This window comes from Platichthys flesus, chromosome 7 (genome assembly GCF_949316205.1).
Source record: "Platichthys flesus chromosome 7, fPlaFle2.1, whole genome shotgun sequence".
NCBI classification, from domain to species: domain Eukaryota; kingdom Metazoa; phylum Chordata; class Actinopteri; order Pleuronectiformes; family Pleuronectidae; genus Platichthys; species Platichthys flesus.
The window spans coordinates 1,370,676-1,388,515 of record NC_084951.1 but is presented as its reverse complement, the minus strand read 5'-3'; the positions used below and the strand labels follow the sequence as shown (position 1 = coordinate 1,388,515).

The following is a 17,840-nucleotide window of genomic DNA, read 5'->3' as shown; positions in this document are numbered from 1 at the left end:
AAACTACGGCAAATATGATTGGCTGTTGGTGGTTCCTGGATTGGCGTGGAAGACTAAGAACCAGACATTCAAATGACTTGTAGCTGAGTTTAGGTTTAGGATTAATTGATAGACTGGAGTTAAAAATAGCAGCAACTCCACCTCCTCGCCCAATTTCTCTAGGAACCTGTGAATTGATATGACTGGGGGGAGTAGATTCATTTAGACTGACATAATCATCAGGATGCAGCCACGTCTCAGTGAGGGACAATAAATCTATGTTGTAATCAGAGACTATTTCATTAACTAAAAGAGCCTTTTTTTCCAGTGATCTAATGTTTAAAAGACCACATTTAAAAGTCTGGGTTTCCTGTATTGTTTCAGAGGTTGTTTTAATTTGTATTAAATTTTTGTGTGGAGTTCTCGCTCTATTATTGTTTAATTTCAATAATTTAATCGGACGGTGAACAGACACAATCTCTATGGGGTTTTGTGACTGATCCAGAGGGAGCGCAGAGAAGTGTTTAGCACTGCAGCTCTGCTTCCTGGTCCCAACTATGGGTTGTCATGTTATAGACTTAGTAATATTCCTAGATAAGAGAGCTGCTCCATCCCAAGTGGGATGAACGCCGTCTCTCCTAACAAGACCAGGTTTTCTCAAAAAAGTTAGCCAATTATCTATAAAGCCCACGCCGTTTACAGGACACCACCTCGACAGCCAGCGGTTAAAAGACAACATGCGGCTAAACATGTCATCACCTGTTGTATTAGGGAGCGGGCCAGAGAAAACTACTGTGTCCGACATCGTTTTAGCAAAAGCACACACCGACTCAACATTCAATTTAGTGACCTCCGACATACGAAGCCGGGAGTCGTTGCTGCCGACGTGAATTACGATTTTATTGTATTTACCTTTTTTAGATTTAGCCATTAACTTAAGTTTAGATTCGATGTCGCCGGCTCTGGCCCCTGGGATACAATTAACTATGGTCGCTGGTGTCGCTAACCTGACGTTTCTCAGAACCGAGTCGACAATAATCAGAGTTTGTTTATCAGCGGGTGCCTCGCTGAGTGGAGAGAATCTATTTGAAACGTGAGCTGGTGGCTCTTTAATCGTGGGCTTTCTAAGTCTAGCACTATGCCCCCTCTGGAACATCACCCATCTGCCCTGGGCTCCCGGCTGCACGGGACTAGTCTGGGGACTGCTCGTTAAGGCTAAGCTACGTGCTAAGCTAGGTGGCTCCGCGGCTAGCGGGAGCCGGCTAACTACAGCTAACGGAGTTTCTAAGCTGCTGAGCCGAGCTTCTAAGTCGCTAAGCTGAGCCTCCATCGCTATCAACACACTACATTTATTACATGTACCACTACTGTTAAGGGAGGCAGAGGAGTAGGTAAACATTAGACACTCGGAGCAAGAGAGAGCAGTAGAGCAACAGGGAGAGAGAGAAGACATCGCTGCTATATAGCTACGAAGGTGAGCTCAGACAGAACACAGAATCACTAAGCACGATAGAATAAGGGTTGGTATGTGCGAGTGTTTAACTACAGACCGGTGATTTTAGCCGTAGTGCTACAGCGAAACAGTTGTGTTTAGCAGCGGAGCCTGAATTTTGGGAGCGGAGTGCTCCAGTGGGTTGATAGAGTACTAACAGCTCTTTAAGGTAAAAAGGTGCCATATTATTCAGGGCCTTGAAGGTGAGGAGGAGAATTTTAAATTTTAAATAGATTTAACCGGAAGCCAGTGTAGCCATGCTAATACTGGAGAAATGTGCTCACTTCTCTTTATTCTCGTCAGGACACATGCTGCGGCATTTTGGACAAGCTGTAGAGTCTTTAACGACTTATTGCTGGAGCCTGATAATAAGGAATTACAATAGTCCAGTCTAGATGTAACAAAGGCGTGTCACAACTTGACAAAGCCCTATGAGACAGATTGTGTTTTGTGAATAAATACATTTATACATATATATGTATATAAATTATATATATATATATATATATATGTGATTGCACAGTGGGTGGCTGTGGGTGAGGGTCTGTGGCTTTGGCTGAGGGGTAGAGCGGTCGTCCTCCAACCTGAAGGTCGGCAGTTCGATCCCCAGTCTTCCCCATCTGAATGCCGAAGTGTTCTTGGGCAAGATGCTGAACCCTGAATTGCCCCTCATAGAACAACAAAGTGCTGCTAATAGATGCACTGTATGAATGCGTGGGTGCATGCAAAACTGTACTGTAAAGAGTTTTGAGCGTTCATAATCAGACTTGAAAAGCGCTATATAAATACAAAACCATTTATCACATTGTTACGCGTGCATTACTACCTCTGCCAAGGAGGTTATGTATGTTTGTTTATATGGTTATATTTTCTTTTTCTTTAAGATGAGATGTTCAGTCAAGACACACCAAATGATTCACAATCATATCTATCAACAAAGTTATGAGGTAATCCATCCAGTGCTTTTATGTAATCATACTTACTAACATATAACAAATAAATGTAAATTGAAAAAAAAACAGCAATCCCGTTAAATATGCTTGATTTGTAGTAGAGTAAGTAAGAGCTCTGTATCTTTTATTTAAAAAAATCTCAAAAATGTAGAAAAATACCTTATCTCATAATATAAAGAACATTTCCTGATCCATAATTTATATCTAACCCTATTTTTTTTTTGTCCAGTAGTTTTTGCGTAATCATGCTAACAGACATATAATCGCAGGAGAAATCATAATAATAATGATAATAAATTATTTGTCACACATTAAACTTCACATTAAACAGTCTTCAAACTGCGCTGTTACTCTTCCAGGGATAGAAGACATTGAAAAAGTGCATTGCACATTGCAGGGCGATCTCCTGGAGCATTTCAGAAATTGTTTTTGTTTTGGATTGCTGAATGGATCTTTCTGAGGTTCTGTCGGACTCTAACAAACTCCATCATCTGGTTTTCTTCTTGTACCTTTTCCTCATGCTCCTTGTCCCTCTGAGTAAAGCAAAAGAGATGTATTGTCAGTACATATTCATTTACAAATGGCAAACATATGGACAGGTGATATACTATACAAATGCAAAAGAAGCTAATTTACCATGACTGCTTGTCTGTATTTCCTTAGGTTTCCATTATTACCTTACACATCATTTAGCTAAGGCTTTTATCCAAAGCGACTTACAGTAAGTGCATTCAATGGTGAGGGTACCTCCACAGAGGAGGTCATGTTTTTACCCATGTCTGTGGCTTATTCTTTGGCAGGATTGCAAAAAAACTACAAACCTTAAAGGGGACATATTATGAAAATTCCACTTTTGTAGTGCTTCTACACATTAATTTTGGTATCTGGCATGTCTACCATCCCAAAAACTCTGGAAAAAAACAACTCCCGCGATTAGTTGTGGTTCCTCTATTTCAGAAACTATATGCTAGAGTACCTCCAATGGGATTACGACCGAAATAGACGTCATAGTCGCAACATGCCCATGTAGTACCCTCCCCCATAGATCTATGCACTCCCCCACCACCACTCGACCCACCCATAGATGGACCCACACACTTTTGATTTTAGCAAATGGCTGCAAAGAAACAAAGACTGAAAAATGTAAAGGGGTCTGAATACTTTCCGTACCCACTGTAAATATTTGCCACAAGGCAACACAAAGAGAGGCAGATGCAGCTACGTCGTTTTGAGTGGCGGAAAAGCTTCAAAATACAAATATAAAATCGGCTCTAGTTCATCACGGGACAGAGACAGAGACCACCAGGTGATCCGAACCAACCTTCCCCCACCCAAAGTGAAAGCCCAGGTATGGCCACTGACAGAATTAAAGCAGATATCTTATCTTCCCTAAAGGGGGAGATTTCAAAAATTATAAGAGAGGCAATGTAACTGAAGTCCGAGTTACAAGTGGTGCAGCCCGAAATTGCTTCAGACAGAAGTTGACCACATGAAAACTGAAATAAAAGAAATTAAGGGGCGGCTTATTAACATGGTCTGACAAGGTGGCGACACAACAAGCTATGGTAACCAGCCTCCAAAGACAGGTGACAACTTTAACAGACCGATGCAAGACCATGGAGGGGAGAATGAGACGGTGTAATATCCAAATAGCCGGCATTCAAGAACAACCAGACTCCAGCTCCTCGAAAACAGTTGCCAAAGTTATCAGAGAAGTCCTGCAGATGTTATAAAGCGGAAATAAAGATTGACCGATAGCACCGCACATTCGGCCACCAGGAAACCAGGAGACTGGGAGAAAGCTTGAGTGATCATCGCTAAACTCCACAATGACGGAGATGCTGTGAAAGTTATTCCATCTACTGAGGCTGCTGACTAAATGCATCCTATCTACACTGTTAATCCCAGTAAGGACTGCCCTGTGAGTTTTGCATCCTCTCACATATTGGCACATCCTGTTTATTTTGTATTTAAATATATATCTTTTCTAATATTACCCAAATCCCACCTTATAGCTTATATTGTGCCTGTTATTTCTATTAGTATTATTTGTATCATTCCACTATACTTGCTCACAGGCAGCTACCCTAAGAGGAGGCTATTAGCCCTGCGTTAAACTTAGATACTATTTTACCATGAGGAGCTATTGGACTTTACAGACCTATACCAGGTACTCCAGGGGCCTGAATGGCCATTACTCGACACTGTCCCTTTATGTGTCTACTTCCCTTTCTTTTTCTTCTTTTTACTCTATTCCTTATCTTAGCACACCCATAGGATAGTCAATTTGGTCTTGACTGTGCACCGTTGCTGCTTGCCCTTAGTGGCTAGGGACTACGTCCCACCGGACTGTTGTTAATGTTAGTTAACAGCAGTCACAACTGGTATGCTCCCCATTGTTCTGATCCCACTCTTCCCATGGGATCCTATGTTGGCTATGAGAACAAAAAAGTAATTATCTATTATTCTTAAATATCCACCCCTATTGGTTTCATTATGTAGTCCAAGTCCTCACACTCCACATAACAAGATAAATGGCCCATAAGCTCACTTTTTACTACCGCTTCCCATTTCCCTCCACAAACTCCCAAAATATGCAGATTGCATATTATACGTAATGGACCCGCTAAAAGTTATAGGTTATAATGTAAAGGTCTCCATAGCCCTGTTAAGAGAACAAAAATTCTGCATCAGATGAAACAAGCCAACTGTCACATTGCATACCTACAAGAAACCCATTTATCTCATGCGGAACATGAAAAGTTGAAAAGGTCCTGGGCAGATAAAGTATATTACTCTTCACACCAGTCAGGCAGGAAAAAGGGAGTATCCATACTTATACACAGAAAAATTAACTTCACACAAACACTGGTACATAAAGAAACAGAGGGGAGATATATTATAGTTAATGGTTTAATTTATGGAATAGAAGTGTCCCTCATAAATGTATATGCACCTAATGAAGACAAGCCCGGCTTTATCAGGACATTGTTCATAAGTTACAATATAGTTCAGGACTGCTACTGATGGGAGGAGACCTGAATTGCGTATGTCACAACTAATAGACCGACAACCTGCCTCTAAAGCTCCACTCTCTAGAATGAGTAGAATTCTAAATACCAATCCCTGGAAGCAGGCCTTGTAGATTTATGGAGAAGCAAGTTTCCGAGAAGCAGGGTTTTCACCTTCTATTCAAGCAGACATTCATCCTACTCAAGGATTGATTATTTCTTTACCACTACTGTGTAGCAGAGCCACACAGTATAGTGGACATTGAGATTCTGCCTAGAACTATATCTGATCACGCACCTGTGGCATTAAAATGGGACAAAGGCCAAAGACCAACATCTAAACAATGGAGACTTAATGCATCTCTCCTTAATGACGAAGAATTTACCATCTTTGTCACAGCAGAACTCAAGGAATACTTGGATAATAATACCTTGGCTGAAACGACTCCTCTTATATTGTGGGACTGTGCCAAAGCATACATCAGAGGCCGTATTATCGCATTTATGTGCTAGGAGAAGAGGTAAGGAGGCTAAACAGAGAGAATTGGAAGATAAAATCAAAGATTTAGAGAATAAACATAAACAATCAGCGTCGGCCAGTCTCCTAAATGACCTAAACGCAACCCGGAGAGAACTCTACAGCCTACTATCAGATAAAATTGAGCAAAGTTTAATATTCACAAACTAAAGATATAATGAACACGGTAACAAGGCAAGCAGATTATTAGCACGGAGATTAAGAAAACAGCAATCATCTAATACAGTACAGAACAACAAAAAAAACGTTTGTTACAAAACCAGATAAAATAGCAGAATCCTTTGCTGAGTTCTTATAATCCTAATACAAAAATACAGATACCTGCTCTGATTATGCAAAACTTACAGAGTTCCTAAACCATAAATAATTGTGTGCAGAGAAGGTAAAAATAACCATTCTTTCTCAAGCAGTAAAACAAAAGAAAAGGTTCCAAAATGTGCTTAAGTATAAAAGATACAGTCTTCCGACTGTATCTGGGCAAATCAAACTGAGAATCATGTCTCTTTATAGTTTGAAGACAATTGAACTTAAACCCCTCTGACTTAAGGTTTTTGACCATTAAAAACTTTCAAGGAGGCTGAAATGTGTACATTGTATCGATGAAGTTTTTTTTCTTTTAAATCTCTTGTGTGTTTCATCTTGATCTGTCTTTTAAGCTGTGTTATATTCGGTGTGCTTGATATGCACCAATAGATATACAAGAAGTAATGGTCTTTTCAGTAATAATTTTCATTTAAGTTGAAATCTACTCTAATGTGGGAATGGCAGCACTCGATGATGCAAAAAAATGCAAATTTAATAATACATTTAAATCCCCTCAAATACATTAAAACCAAAGTAATGAGACTATTTTGCAGTAAGTCGTTAAAGACTGCAGCTTGTCGAAAATGCCGCAGCACGTGTCCTGACGAGGTTTTTTGGGGTTAGGTTAGTCTCCCTGAGCTTCCTATAAGTGCTGCCTAGGGTTAAAATCTTACTTAAGCATTGTGGATTATCAACAGTCATGGTACGTTTTTGGTTTGGCAGACCCCGGAGCAGACACAGACACGTCGAAGGTTGATTATCAGATAAAGGCAGAGCATGGGGGCTTGGGTGGTATATTGAAAGTAAAATATTTAATAAAATATATAATACATTGTTTAATAAAAAACATAATCAAAATATAATAAAACATATAATAAAATATATAGTAAAATATCTTCGCAGTTATTATAGTGTACAAGAATGAAAAGACTAAACTACTTTCTGCCATTGCTGAAAAACTATTATAAACTATAGCTAGATTACCTCAAGTTGCTTCTGCTGACGTCTTAGCAGCACATCCTCCAGGGGAGTCCTGCTCTGTCCCTCATCTTCCTGTTCACTCTGCGCCCTCTTCCTCCTCTCCAGCACCTGTTGAAGTTCTGGTCTCCGGCTCAGTGCCAGACCCCTTAGCCCATAAAGAAAGAGACAACCCACATTTTTTATATGGATGAATGGGCTTGATTTATTACCATTTAAATCTAAATTACTTAGTAATAGTACAGAATAGGGTGCATACTTCTTCATATTATCCTTGTATGACACAGTAATACAGAGTCAAAAGCTATATTAAATATTCACTCTGACCTTGTCATTTTAGCTCTTTATGTTTTTTTAATCTATCTGATCTTATTAAAGTATTAAAAAAACGTTTAAATGTCCTTTTACTGAGGGATCTTATAGTCCGATGCAAGATGTTACAGCAAGGACAGAGATTAATTTCTGCCCCATTGACTATGTATTAGGGCTCGCTGCAGTTCCATGACCACAGATATACATGGGGAACTTGTGTGGTGCTGTGGCTTCTTGGTTTGCTATAAGAAAACCAACAAACATAGGAAAACCCATCTGTTGTTCGCGATTAGCCAACTAACAAGCAAACAAATAATATCGATTGATTTGTTCACATCAGCAGTGAAATCTTATGTTAAAGATCACCAGTGCTGTTGTTATGAGTATATTATCCACTGGGGAAATTGGCACACTGTTGTAAATTATCATCTTTTAATTTATAATTGTTTTTACATCTGTTACGAGCAACATCTCTTGCACTTCTGTCGATCCTGGCCGAAGGATCCCACACATCCAGCACTCTTTTAGGTTTCTGCATTTGTCCCCCTTCAAAAAAAAAAGATTCTGTAGATCCTGACTATTGTTTGGGATGATGCACCTTGTGAAGCCCTCTGAGCAAACTGTGATTTATGAATATATGGACTATACAAATAATGATATAAATAGCAGTAATATATAAGTAGTTTATTAATGTTTCTGGTACAGTGTTTGCTAGCAGGACAAACCAGATCTGTCCAACTATTAACATATCACCTTACACTGCTTCAGGTTCCCATGGACAAAAGGACTGCAGCAGCATGGAGAGAGGGTGTATGGTTGCAAGTTTGTAAGAGAATGAACGAGTTATACATGTATTCTTAATGAGTGCTGCTTTAGAAAAGAATGACAGGGGAGTGAGGAGTAAACATTGAACACAATTATTTCAGGAAAGTTGATTTATTGTAAAGGCCCTTTGTTTATTTTACAATTCTTGCTTGTAGATAAATCATGTATAAGTGCCCTCATTTATATTTCAGAGAGGATGCAGCCATATTGTTACACCTGTATGGGACCTACCTTTTGTGGGCAAGTAGCAGTTCCTTGTGAAGCTCATTGTGAGTCCTGAAAGTCTGGATGGGGTTTGAATGACCTGAGCAGGTTTCAGTTTTATCATTATCTGATAAAGAAAATCAACATGTTAAAAACATCAACACAGCACTGAATCTTCATAGGAATGGTTTTCAATAATTGAATCAGATAATCTGAATCCATTTTGAAATCTGCTAATTAAATCCAAATCCCTCCCTGTGACATTGATGGAGTTACACGTTCCGGAAAACTTGATCGTTGGACAAAAAATGATTAGAGTGCAGAGAACCCCAGAGTGCAGGATGAGATGGGTGATAGATCTATAGAAATAGTTTACTGTTCCCCTATTTGGTGAGTACCCTCCCACAAATATTACATTTGATAGTTGTTTCATTGACTGAACAATGAAGCCACTCCACCGTGAGTCTCAGACTTTTCCAGGATCGATAAAAAATGTGATCAGAGAGGTCAGAGAGCGATCAGACCGATTGAAGCTGACAGAGTTACTAGGGTAACTCAGATAACTAGGGTAACTCAGATAACCACCTCTCGTAATCTGTGTTGAGCAGAGAAGCATCTCAATTTAGAGTTGGATGGTCTACAAGAGTATAGACCATGACAGATTCCACTCATGTCAGATATCTGAGGCTGCAGTGACAGAGACTGGACTGGTAAGATAAATATAGATTTCTTCTAAGGCTGCAAATGGTAGAGTCACAATCTGGAGTTAGAAGCTTGAAACCACGAACCCAACATGCCTTGTGCGGTTGTGCGCCGCACGAGTGGCTGCCTTTACACAGCAGCTCTTGTTCGCAACTGAGCCTTTTCTGTTTATCTTCTGTTTTATTGAGTTATTTTTGTTATTTTTTCATTTGTAATTGTTGTAGAGCACTATGGCAACAAGACTCGTCAAGTTTGTCGCTGTCTTTTGCTTCTTATTGCACTTTTCACCACCGTGTCCGGGGATCCAGCACGCAGCCACTGTCCCATTGTTTACTCCAGGGAACAGCTGTTAGCGTACCGGCACACGGCGCTGCTACCTGGGGAGAGACCCGAGGTCCCCCGCGAGCTAAGGAGGAAGAGACGTGGATGCCGAGCGGGAGCAAAATGTCACGCCAGGAGGAGACGTTTTAAACCCGTTCTCCCCTCCATCATCATGGGAAACGTACGGTCTCTCCCCAGCAAGATGGACGAGCTATCAGCTGTGACTCGCCATCAAACAGACTACCGTGAGTGTAGCCTCATGTTGTTTACAGAGACATGGCTAAAGGCAGAATTATACTCGTGTTGCACAGATGCACACATGCACGCAAGACACGCAACACGCCCCTTTTGTGCCCTCTGGCGTCTTGCGTGCGTCTGTCGATTTTTCTAACTATACGACAAAACGACGCGAGCCTCACGCAGCCCGCAAGGCTTGTGATTGGTCGGCTTACTACATCCCGTCCGGAGTCTAGTTTCCGGTTTCATGCCCCACAATACACGGAAATCTCGGAAGTTTTAGAAGAACGAATATGGACCAAATAGAAGAGCACTTGGCAGAAGAGATCCGAAAGTATGACCACTTGTATAACCCGTCACTGACTGGCCGATTTGTCCGCCAGAAATAGGCTATGAGGAGCCGGAGTGGCGATGTAAATAAACATTCGACGAAGAAGAAGACGTCTCTTCTTTGTGTGTTTTGTTTTCGAAAAAAAAAGTTACTCCGCCTAGTGTTCTGGCGGTGAATTGCATTGCAACACGCGCAACACGTTTAGGAAGCATAAACCAAAACGGATCCGTCGATGCAGCTGCGTGGCCTTCCGCGGTTGCAGTCGCAGGACTATAATTAGGCCTTAACGGAGCTAACCCCGGACACGCATGCTACACTGGACGGGTTCCGCATCATACGGGCGGACAGGACAACGGAGAGTGGGAAGAGAAAGGGAGGAGGTCTGGCAGTGTTTGTTTATGACAGATGGTGTAACCCTGGGCACATCACTGTTAAGGAGCAGACCTGCACCAAGGACATCGAGCTGTTAGCCGTTAGCATGAGGCCAAGCTACCTACCACGGGAATTCTCGCATGTTATCGCGATGGCTGCGTATGTTCCCCCCTCTGCTAATGCTGAGGCGGCCTGTGACGTCATCCACTCGGCGACAAGCAGGCTGCTGACCCAACACCCCAATGCACTCCTCCTTCTCTCTGGTGACTTTAATCATGCCTCTCTGTCCTCCACTCTACCCACATTCACCCAGTATGTCACCTGCCACACCAGAGACAATAAGACACTGGACCTTTTATACGCCAACACCAAGCATACTCTTCATCACCTCTTCCTCCCCTAGGAAGATCTGCACCTCCTGCCTGTGTACAAACCTCTTGTGCAAAGGCAGCCAGCTGTGACTCGCACAGTAAAAAGATGGTCCGAGGAAGCCATGAGGCTCTGAAGGACTGCTTTGACTCGACTGTGTGGGAAGTATTCAGTGATGTCCATGGGGAGGACATCGATAGTCTCACTACCTGCATAACGGATTATATAAACTTCTGTATGGATAACACCGTCCCCACCAGGACTGTACAGTGTTTCTCCAACAGCAAACCATGGATCATCCCTGAAATAAAGGCCCTCCTCAAGGAAAAAAAGAGGGTCTTTAGATCAGGAAATAGGGACGAGCTAAAGACTGTGCAGAGGGAGCTGAGGAGGAAGATAAGGGACGGGAAGAAAGTCTACAGGATGAAGGTGGAGGAACAGCTGCAGCAGAATAACATCAGGGGGGTCTGGAAGGGCCTGAAGACCATGTCTGGTTTTAAGGGGCCCAAGCAACAGCCTACGGGGGACCAGAAGTGGGTGAATGACCTGAACTTGTTCTTCAACAGATTCGATCAGCCACCAATCCCTCCCCCATCCAGTCCTCTCTGCTGCTGAAACCCCTGTGGACTGCTGTTAGGAATTTAAATTCTAGATGGTACTTGGGTCTGACTGAAACTATTTGCAACTAAAGGGGGGGGGGGAGCATGAGCAGTTGGGCCATATATAAGGCCTTTATTCAAATGATTTATAAATAACCCTTGCTGTATATTGTTAATAATGAATCTTATGCAGAAAAACTAGTCCACGCCTTTGTTACATCGAGACTGGACTATTGTAATTCATTATTATCAGGCTCCAGCAGGAAGTCGTTAAAGACTCTACAGCTTGTCCAAAATGCTGCAGCACGTGTCCTGACGAGAACAAAGAGAAGAGAGCACATTTCTCCAATATTAGCATCGCTACACTGGCTTCCAGTTAAATCTAGAATAGAATTTAAAATTCTCCTCCTCACCTTCAAGGCCCTTAATAATATAGCGCCTTTATACCTTAAAGAGCTGTTAATACCTTATAAACCCACTAGAGCACTCCGCTCCCAGAATTCAAGCCTACTTGTCGTCCCTAAATTCTCTAAAAGTAGAGTAGGAGCCAGAGCTTTTAGCCATCAAGCCCCTCGGCTGTGGAATAATCTACCACTTTCAGTTCGGGAGGCAGTCACCATCTGTTCGTTTAAAAGTAGGCTCAAAACCTTTCTTTTTGATAAAGCTTATAGTTAGAGCTAATTAGTGCGCCAGAACGTAACTTGTTCTATTTTATGACACATGACACACGGAGCTTCTCTTTCCAGCTTCTCCTTCCTCTTCTCCATCCCTATCCCCCTTCCCCGGAATCCCTTTGCTTTATCACCCGCAGATCCAGGGCCTCTGTGGCCGCACCATGGATTACGGTTTGTGGATCGCGCACCGGGGGTCGCGGTGTTGGATCCAGTGTGGCGGATTCTGAGTCATGTGGGCTGATCGTGGTGCTGGTGGCGGACCCTGTGTCGCGTTGGCATTGGGCACGGGCGGTGGACCAGGACCGCAGTGGTGGCTTGTGATGGGTCCTCCTGGTGGGCGGCGGTGGACGGTGACTGAGGACTGAAGTGGCGTCTGGTCTGGATGGTGGATCGTGGTCTAGATGGTTGCTGAGCATGGACTGTGCTTCATCAATGCTGCTAGAGACTTTGATTATTGCTGATGTTCTCCTGCACGTGGCATCTATTGCACTTCTGTCCGTCCTGGGAGAGGGATCCCTCACATGTGGCTCTCTCTGAGGTTTCTACATATTTTTACCCTGTTAAAAGGGTTTTTTGTAGTTTTTCCTTACTCTTGCTGAGGGTTAAGGACAGAGGATGTCACACCCTGTTAAAGCCCTATGAGATGAATTGTAATTTGTGAATATGGGCTATACAAATAAAATTTGATTGATTGATTGATAATTGTTCTGAATTCTAACTTTTGGTTTTAAACCATTATTCCCTTAGAGTCATTCACAAATATATTTTGCCTGACACTGCCCCCCCTCTCCCCAGCCTCCTCCCCCACAAAACTTGGCTCCCCTCCCACACTCCTCATACATCACAGTCTGCAATCAACGCTCCACCCCCCCCCCCCCCCCCCCCAACAACCCACGGCACTCAGCCCCCATCCCCCAACTTGTCCTTCACAACTGCCCAGGTGAGGAAAGAACTGAGCAGGATGAAGTTGAGGAAGGCCACAGGTCCAGACGGGATCAGCTCAAGGCTCCTCAGGTCCAGCGCAGTCTAGCTGTGTGGGATAGTGAAGCACGTCTTCAACCTGAGCTTGAGGCTGGGGAGAGTACCACAGCTGTGGAAAACTTTGTGCTTGGTACCAGTCCCAAAGACCCCGCTACCCAAGGACTTCAACAGCATTAACATCCCACCTGATGAAGACACTAGAGAGGCTGGTCCTTGTACACCTTCCCCCCCTGGTGAGCTCATCTTTGGACCCGCTCCAGTTCGCATACCAGTCTGGCATCGGGGTGGATGACGCTGTCATCTACCTGCTACACAGATGCCTTTCTCACCTGGAAAAGGCTGGAAGCACAGTGAGGATCATGTTCTTTGACTTTTCCAGTGCCTTCAACAGCATCCAGCCTCTACTTCTGGGGGACAAGCTGGAGCAGACCGGAGTGGACCACCACATCACCGCATGGATCCTGGACTACCTCACCAACCGTTCACAGTATGTGCGAATACAGGGGTGTGAGTCTGACCTGGTGTCCTGCAGCACGGGGGCCCCACAAGGAACCGTTCTAGCTCCAATCTCCTTCACCATCTACACCTCTGACTTCTTATACAACTCCACTAACTGCTACCTGCAAAAGTTATCTGACGACTCTGCAATCGTCGGCCTCATTTCCGCCGGTGATGACAGGGAGTACAGAGAACTGAACCAGGACTTCATAACATGGTGCCAGCGGAACTGCCTCCAGATTAACTCTAGAAAGACTTCCGTGGAGTAAACACTCTCCTCCGACACCAGTGAACATCCGACACCAGTGAACATCCAGGGAATGGACATTGACATCGTGAGAATTTATAAATACCTGGGTGTTCACCTGAACAATAAACTGGTCTGGACTGATCACACACAGGCTATCTATAAGAAGGGTCAGAGCAGACTCTATCTGCTGAGGAGTCTGAGGTCTTTTGGTGTGCAGGGAGCACTCCTTAGGACCTTCTTCGACTCGGTGCTGGCATCAGCCATCTTCTTTGGAGTGGCCTGCTGGGGCAGCAGCATCTCGACAGCCGACAGGAAGAGACTTAACAAACTCATCAGGAAGGCCAGCAGTGTGCTTGGGTGTCCACTGGATACGGTGGAGGTGGTAGGAGACAGGAGGACGGTTGCTAAGCTATCCTCCCTGATGGCCAACTCCTCCCACCCCATGCGGGACACCCTGGCAGCTCTAAACAGCTCCTTCAGCCACCGGCTGATTCATCCCCGGTGTGTGAGGGAGAGGTACCGCAGGTCCTTCCTTCCTGCTGCTGTCAGACTGTACAACCAGCTGTGATCTCATTGAACACACAAAACAATTTGTGAAATTTGTGCAATTTATTTAATTATTTAATTAATTAAAACTAAATTAATTATTTAGTTTTTCTACTATTTACTATTATTTACTTATTTACGATTATACTTTTTTGCTCATTGTTGTTTTTGTTTCTTAATATGTTGTTTGTTTGTTTTTGTTTTTTTCTTTTGCTCTTGTTGCATTGTGCTTGCGCTGCTGTTGTAAAACTCAAATGTCCCCACTGTGGGACTATTAAAGAATTCTGATTCTGATTGTGTCAACAGTCCAGGCTGCTGGTGGTTTGATTGTGTGAGGAATGTTTCTCAACACACTGTGAGATTTAAATTCCAATCAGTCCCTTTTTTAATTCCACAGTCTGAGTATTGTTCCTGACCATGTATATATTTTTATGGCATCAGTTTTTGAATGGCTTCTACCGGCAGGAAAATGCTCCATGTCACAAAGTTGTGTCCAACTACGTTCATAAACATGACAGTGAGCTCAGGGAACTCCGCTGTCCTTCTCAGTCTCCAGATTATAATCCAGTTAAACCTTTGTGATGAGGTAGAATAGGAGATTGGCAGCATTAATGTGTGAATGACCAATCTACAGAAATGAAGTGATGGCATCAGGTCAACTTTAAGGGGAAAGTTTCCAACATCTTAAGGATTTGATGACATGTAGAACTGAGGCTGTTTTTAGAGCAAAGGGTGGAACTACACAGTGTTACAGTGGGGCTCCTACTTAAGTGCTCAGTGAGTGTATGTGAGTCTTTTCTTTCTTTTCTAATGCCTGTAGTGTCATAGGCAGGAGTGACAGATACAGGATACGGGTCTGTTGGCCACAGAGCTACATACATCTGTGTGTTTTAAAAAGTGGAAGCCAATATAGTGCTTAATGCTGTTTATTGAGTGATTTGCAATATCTTATCCAGTTTTTTCCGATCTTGATGATGAGCTAGCTTGACGAGACATTTTAGGTCTTAACCATATTTTTGAATGGTAGAGAGGGAAATACATGATATTCAAGATATTTTTCATTACAAGACACATCAGAGATGGGTGTCTTCTACATGTTGAACTGACCTTTTCTGTGATTATCTGATGTCTGTGGAGTGTTGTTTATCATCCTGCAACAGGCCGCCAGCTGGATGTCCTGATGTTTGTGACTTTTACTGTCAGGGAATGAACTACACAGGGATAAGATGATTTAGAGGTGAGGTGTATTCAGTTGAACAGGGGCTGGGATGGTTTGCAGGTTGTGGAGGACAGAAGGAAGGGGCAGCAGCAAGGTGGTGGACGATGTTTGAAAAGGCTTGATGGATGGCAAAACCTGAGGACCGTGCGTTGAGCACCCCAGCTTTTTCTGCATGCTGCTGACAGTCAGCATCAGGACAAGAGAGATTTATAAATGTATTAGAATTAAAGAGCAGGGCAGATGGAAACTATACACAGTTCACTTTTGTAATGATGATTAACTTAACCTGTCATTTAGTAGGTTTATATGTGCACGACTCAATTCAGAGCAGATAAGCAGTGATACAAAGATTCAATGTCGAAATGATCATCTAGCTTAATCAAGGAGAAAAAAATAGATGCAGGAGAAAAGAAGTGCATTCGGATAACAGAAGTAGATTATGTAGAAACTGAAAGGCTCGCTGCCGACACACACACACACACACACACACACACACACACACACACACACACACACACACACACACACACACACACACACAAACATGTGGTTGCATTAATTAGGTACCAGCAATTAAGTTGCTATGTTTTTTTCTCTGTGGTGTAAACGAGAATTAGTCACAAATCACTGACTTGGAGAAATAAGCTAAACCATGTTAATATAACACACGTAAAACACTAAATTTACTGTTACAAAAAGTTAAAATACTTACACTTTGTATTTCACATTTCAAATGATTTATTACAGCCTGACTATTCTGTATGAGATTGATCCTGTCTCTTAAGTAGTTGTTGGAATTAAAAGAGTGTTGAAAGACAGCATCAACCTGGTGCTTGTAGGCCTACAATTCAGATAATGCAGTATATTATAAAGGAATATGAAAAGAGACTTTAGTCCTACCTGAGGTGTACTTGTCCTTCATGAGAGGTTGTTGTCAGAAAACATTAGCCATCGTGTGGAGCTGACACACTGATACTTTTGAGAGCAATGTTACTTGAGAGCCCTGAATGTGGAACTCGATCACTGTCTCCCTGTGGTCAGTCACACAGCCATTTAAAGTGGACAAAACACTATTATACCAACAACCTGCTTATTACGTGGGCAAAACCACATAATAAACTATTGTTATATAATAGTTATCCCTATTTTTACATATTACATAAGAAGTCTGCTTGTATATTTTCTCTCCATTTTACTCATTCTGTTAAGGTCCTTAAATTATTTACTTTTAGTGTTTTGGGGGAATACAAGTCATCATTACCATAAAGCCTCAGAGGAGCTTTGTAATGCATGAGAAAATAACTAATTATGTAATTGGGTTGAGCGGTGATACAATGGTTAGGAATGTCATGAGGGGTTTTGGGTTCAAACCTGAGTTTGGGTTTTATGGAGGACCATACATGACTTAAGTATAAATAAATAAATATAAATAAATACAGAAATAAATAAATGAATATATAAAAAAGGAAATAAATAAACACAGAAATAAATTAATAATACAGAAATAAATAGAGAAATGTAAAAATAAATGTCTTAAATATAATTCCACATTTATTTATTTCCACATTTAATTATTTCCACGTTTCTGCGAATGAGAAAGGCGGTCCTAAGCACAGTCTCATGCAGGATTGGTCACAGGAGTGTAATGATCCAGCCCTTCTACTTCTGCCTCGTGTCCAGTAGCTGTTTTCAGCGTTGAGCCAGTTCACACTTAAAATGAACTATTTCAAGTTAAGAGGGTTAGTTAAGGTTATTTTTTGATTGGGATGATTTAGGTGTCAGTAGTTTTGACTATGATCGCCACGTCTCGTGTTCTACTGAGCACAAGGAGCGAGCCGAGAGGAGGAGGAGGAAACAGAAACTCCAGCTCGTTAGAAAACCACCTGCAGCTTCTGCTCTGATCATGAAGCCGCTGATCTCTGAACAGATGTGACCAGCTTCTGGACACCAGTCAGCATTGAGAGGCAGAAGTAGAAGGGCTGGATCATTACACTCCTGTGCAGTGGCGGTTCTACATGGAATTGTGTCCCGGACCTAGCTCTAGGTCCAACCACCCTCCTTTGATGTGCGCTGCAGGATGATGTGCGCCGCAGCACGTGCGCCCAAGGATGATGTGCGCCACACGATGATGTGCGGTGATGATGAT

At 42.5% G+C, this 17,840-nt stretch overlaps 1 protein-coding gene across 1 annotated transcript; it reads right to left on the bottom strand.

The window, feature by feature from the left end:
• Positions 1-2,429: 2,429 nt before the first annotated feature.
• On the bottom strand, positions 2,430-16,675 carry si:ch211-218o21.4 (actin-associated protein FAM107A). Its single transcript, XM_062392569.1, has 5 exons — positions 16,595-16,675; positions 15,583-15,869; positions 8,623-8,722; positions 7,261-7,402; positions 2,430-2,957 (listed from the first exon to the last, which is right to left on the bottom strand). Exons 2-5 carry the CDS (start codon positions 15,623-15,625, stop codon positions 2,841-2,843), a joined length of 402 nt encoding a protein of 133 aa, XP_062248553.1. The 5' UTR covers positions 15,626-15,869; positions 16,595-16,675; the 3' UTR covers positions 2,430-2,840.
• Between the last annotated feature and the right edge of the window lie 1,165 nt (positions 16,676-17,840).

What these genes read in the sequence shown, in the direction of transcription:
- si:ch211-218o21.4 (XM_062392569.1), bottom strand. Translation starts at nt 15,625, where the DNA reads ATGATAAACAACACTCCACAGACATCAGATAATCACAGAAAAG. An exon ending in ATCAGATAATCACAGAAAAG is followed by an intron (nt 8,723 to 15,582) that starts GTCAGTTCAACA and finishes TTTCTTTATCAG; the next exon opens with ATAATGATAAAACTGAAACC. An exon ending in CTGCTACTTGCCCACAAAAG is followed by an intron (nt 7,403 to 8,622) that starts GTAGGTCCCATA and finishes TTATGGGCTAAG; the next exon opens with GGGTCTGGCACTGAGCCGGA.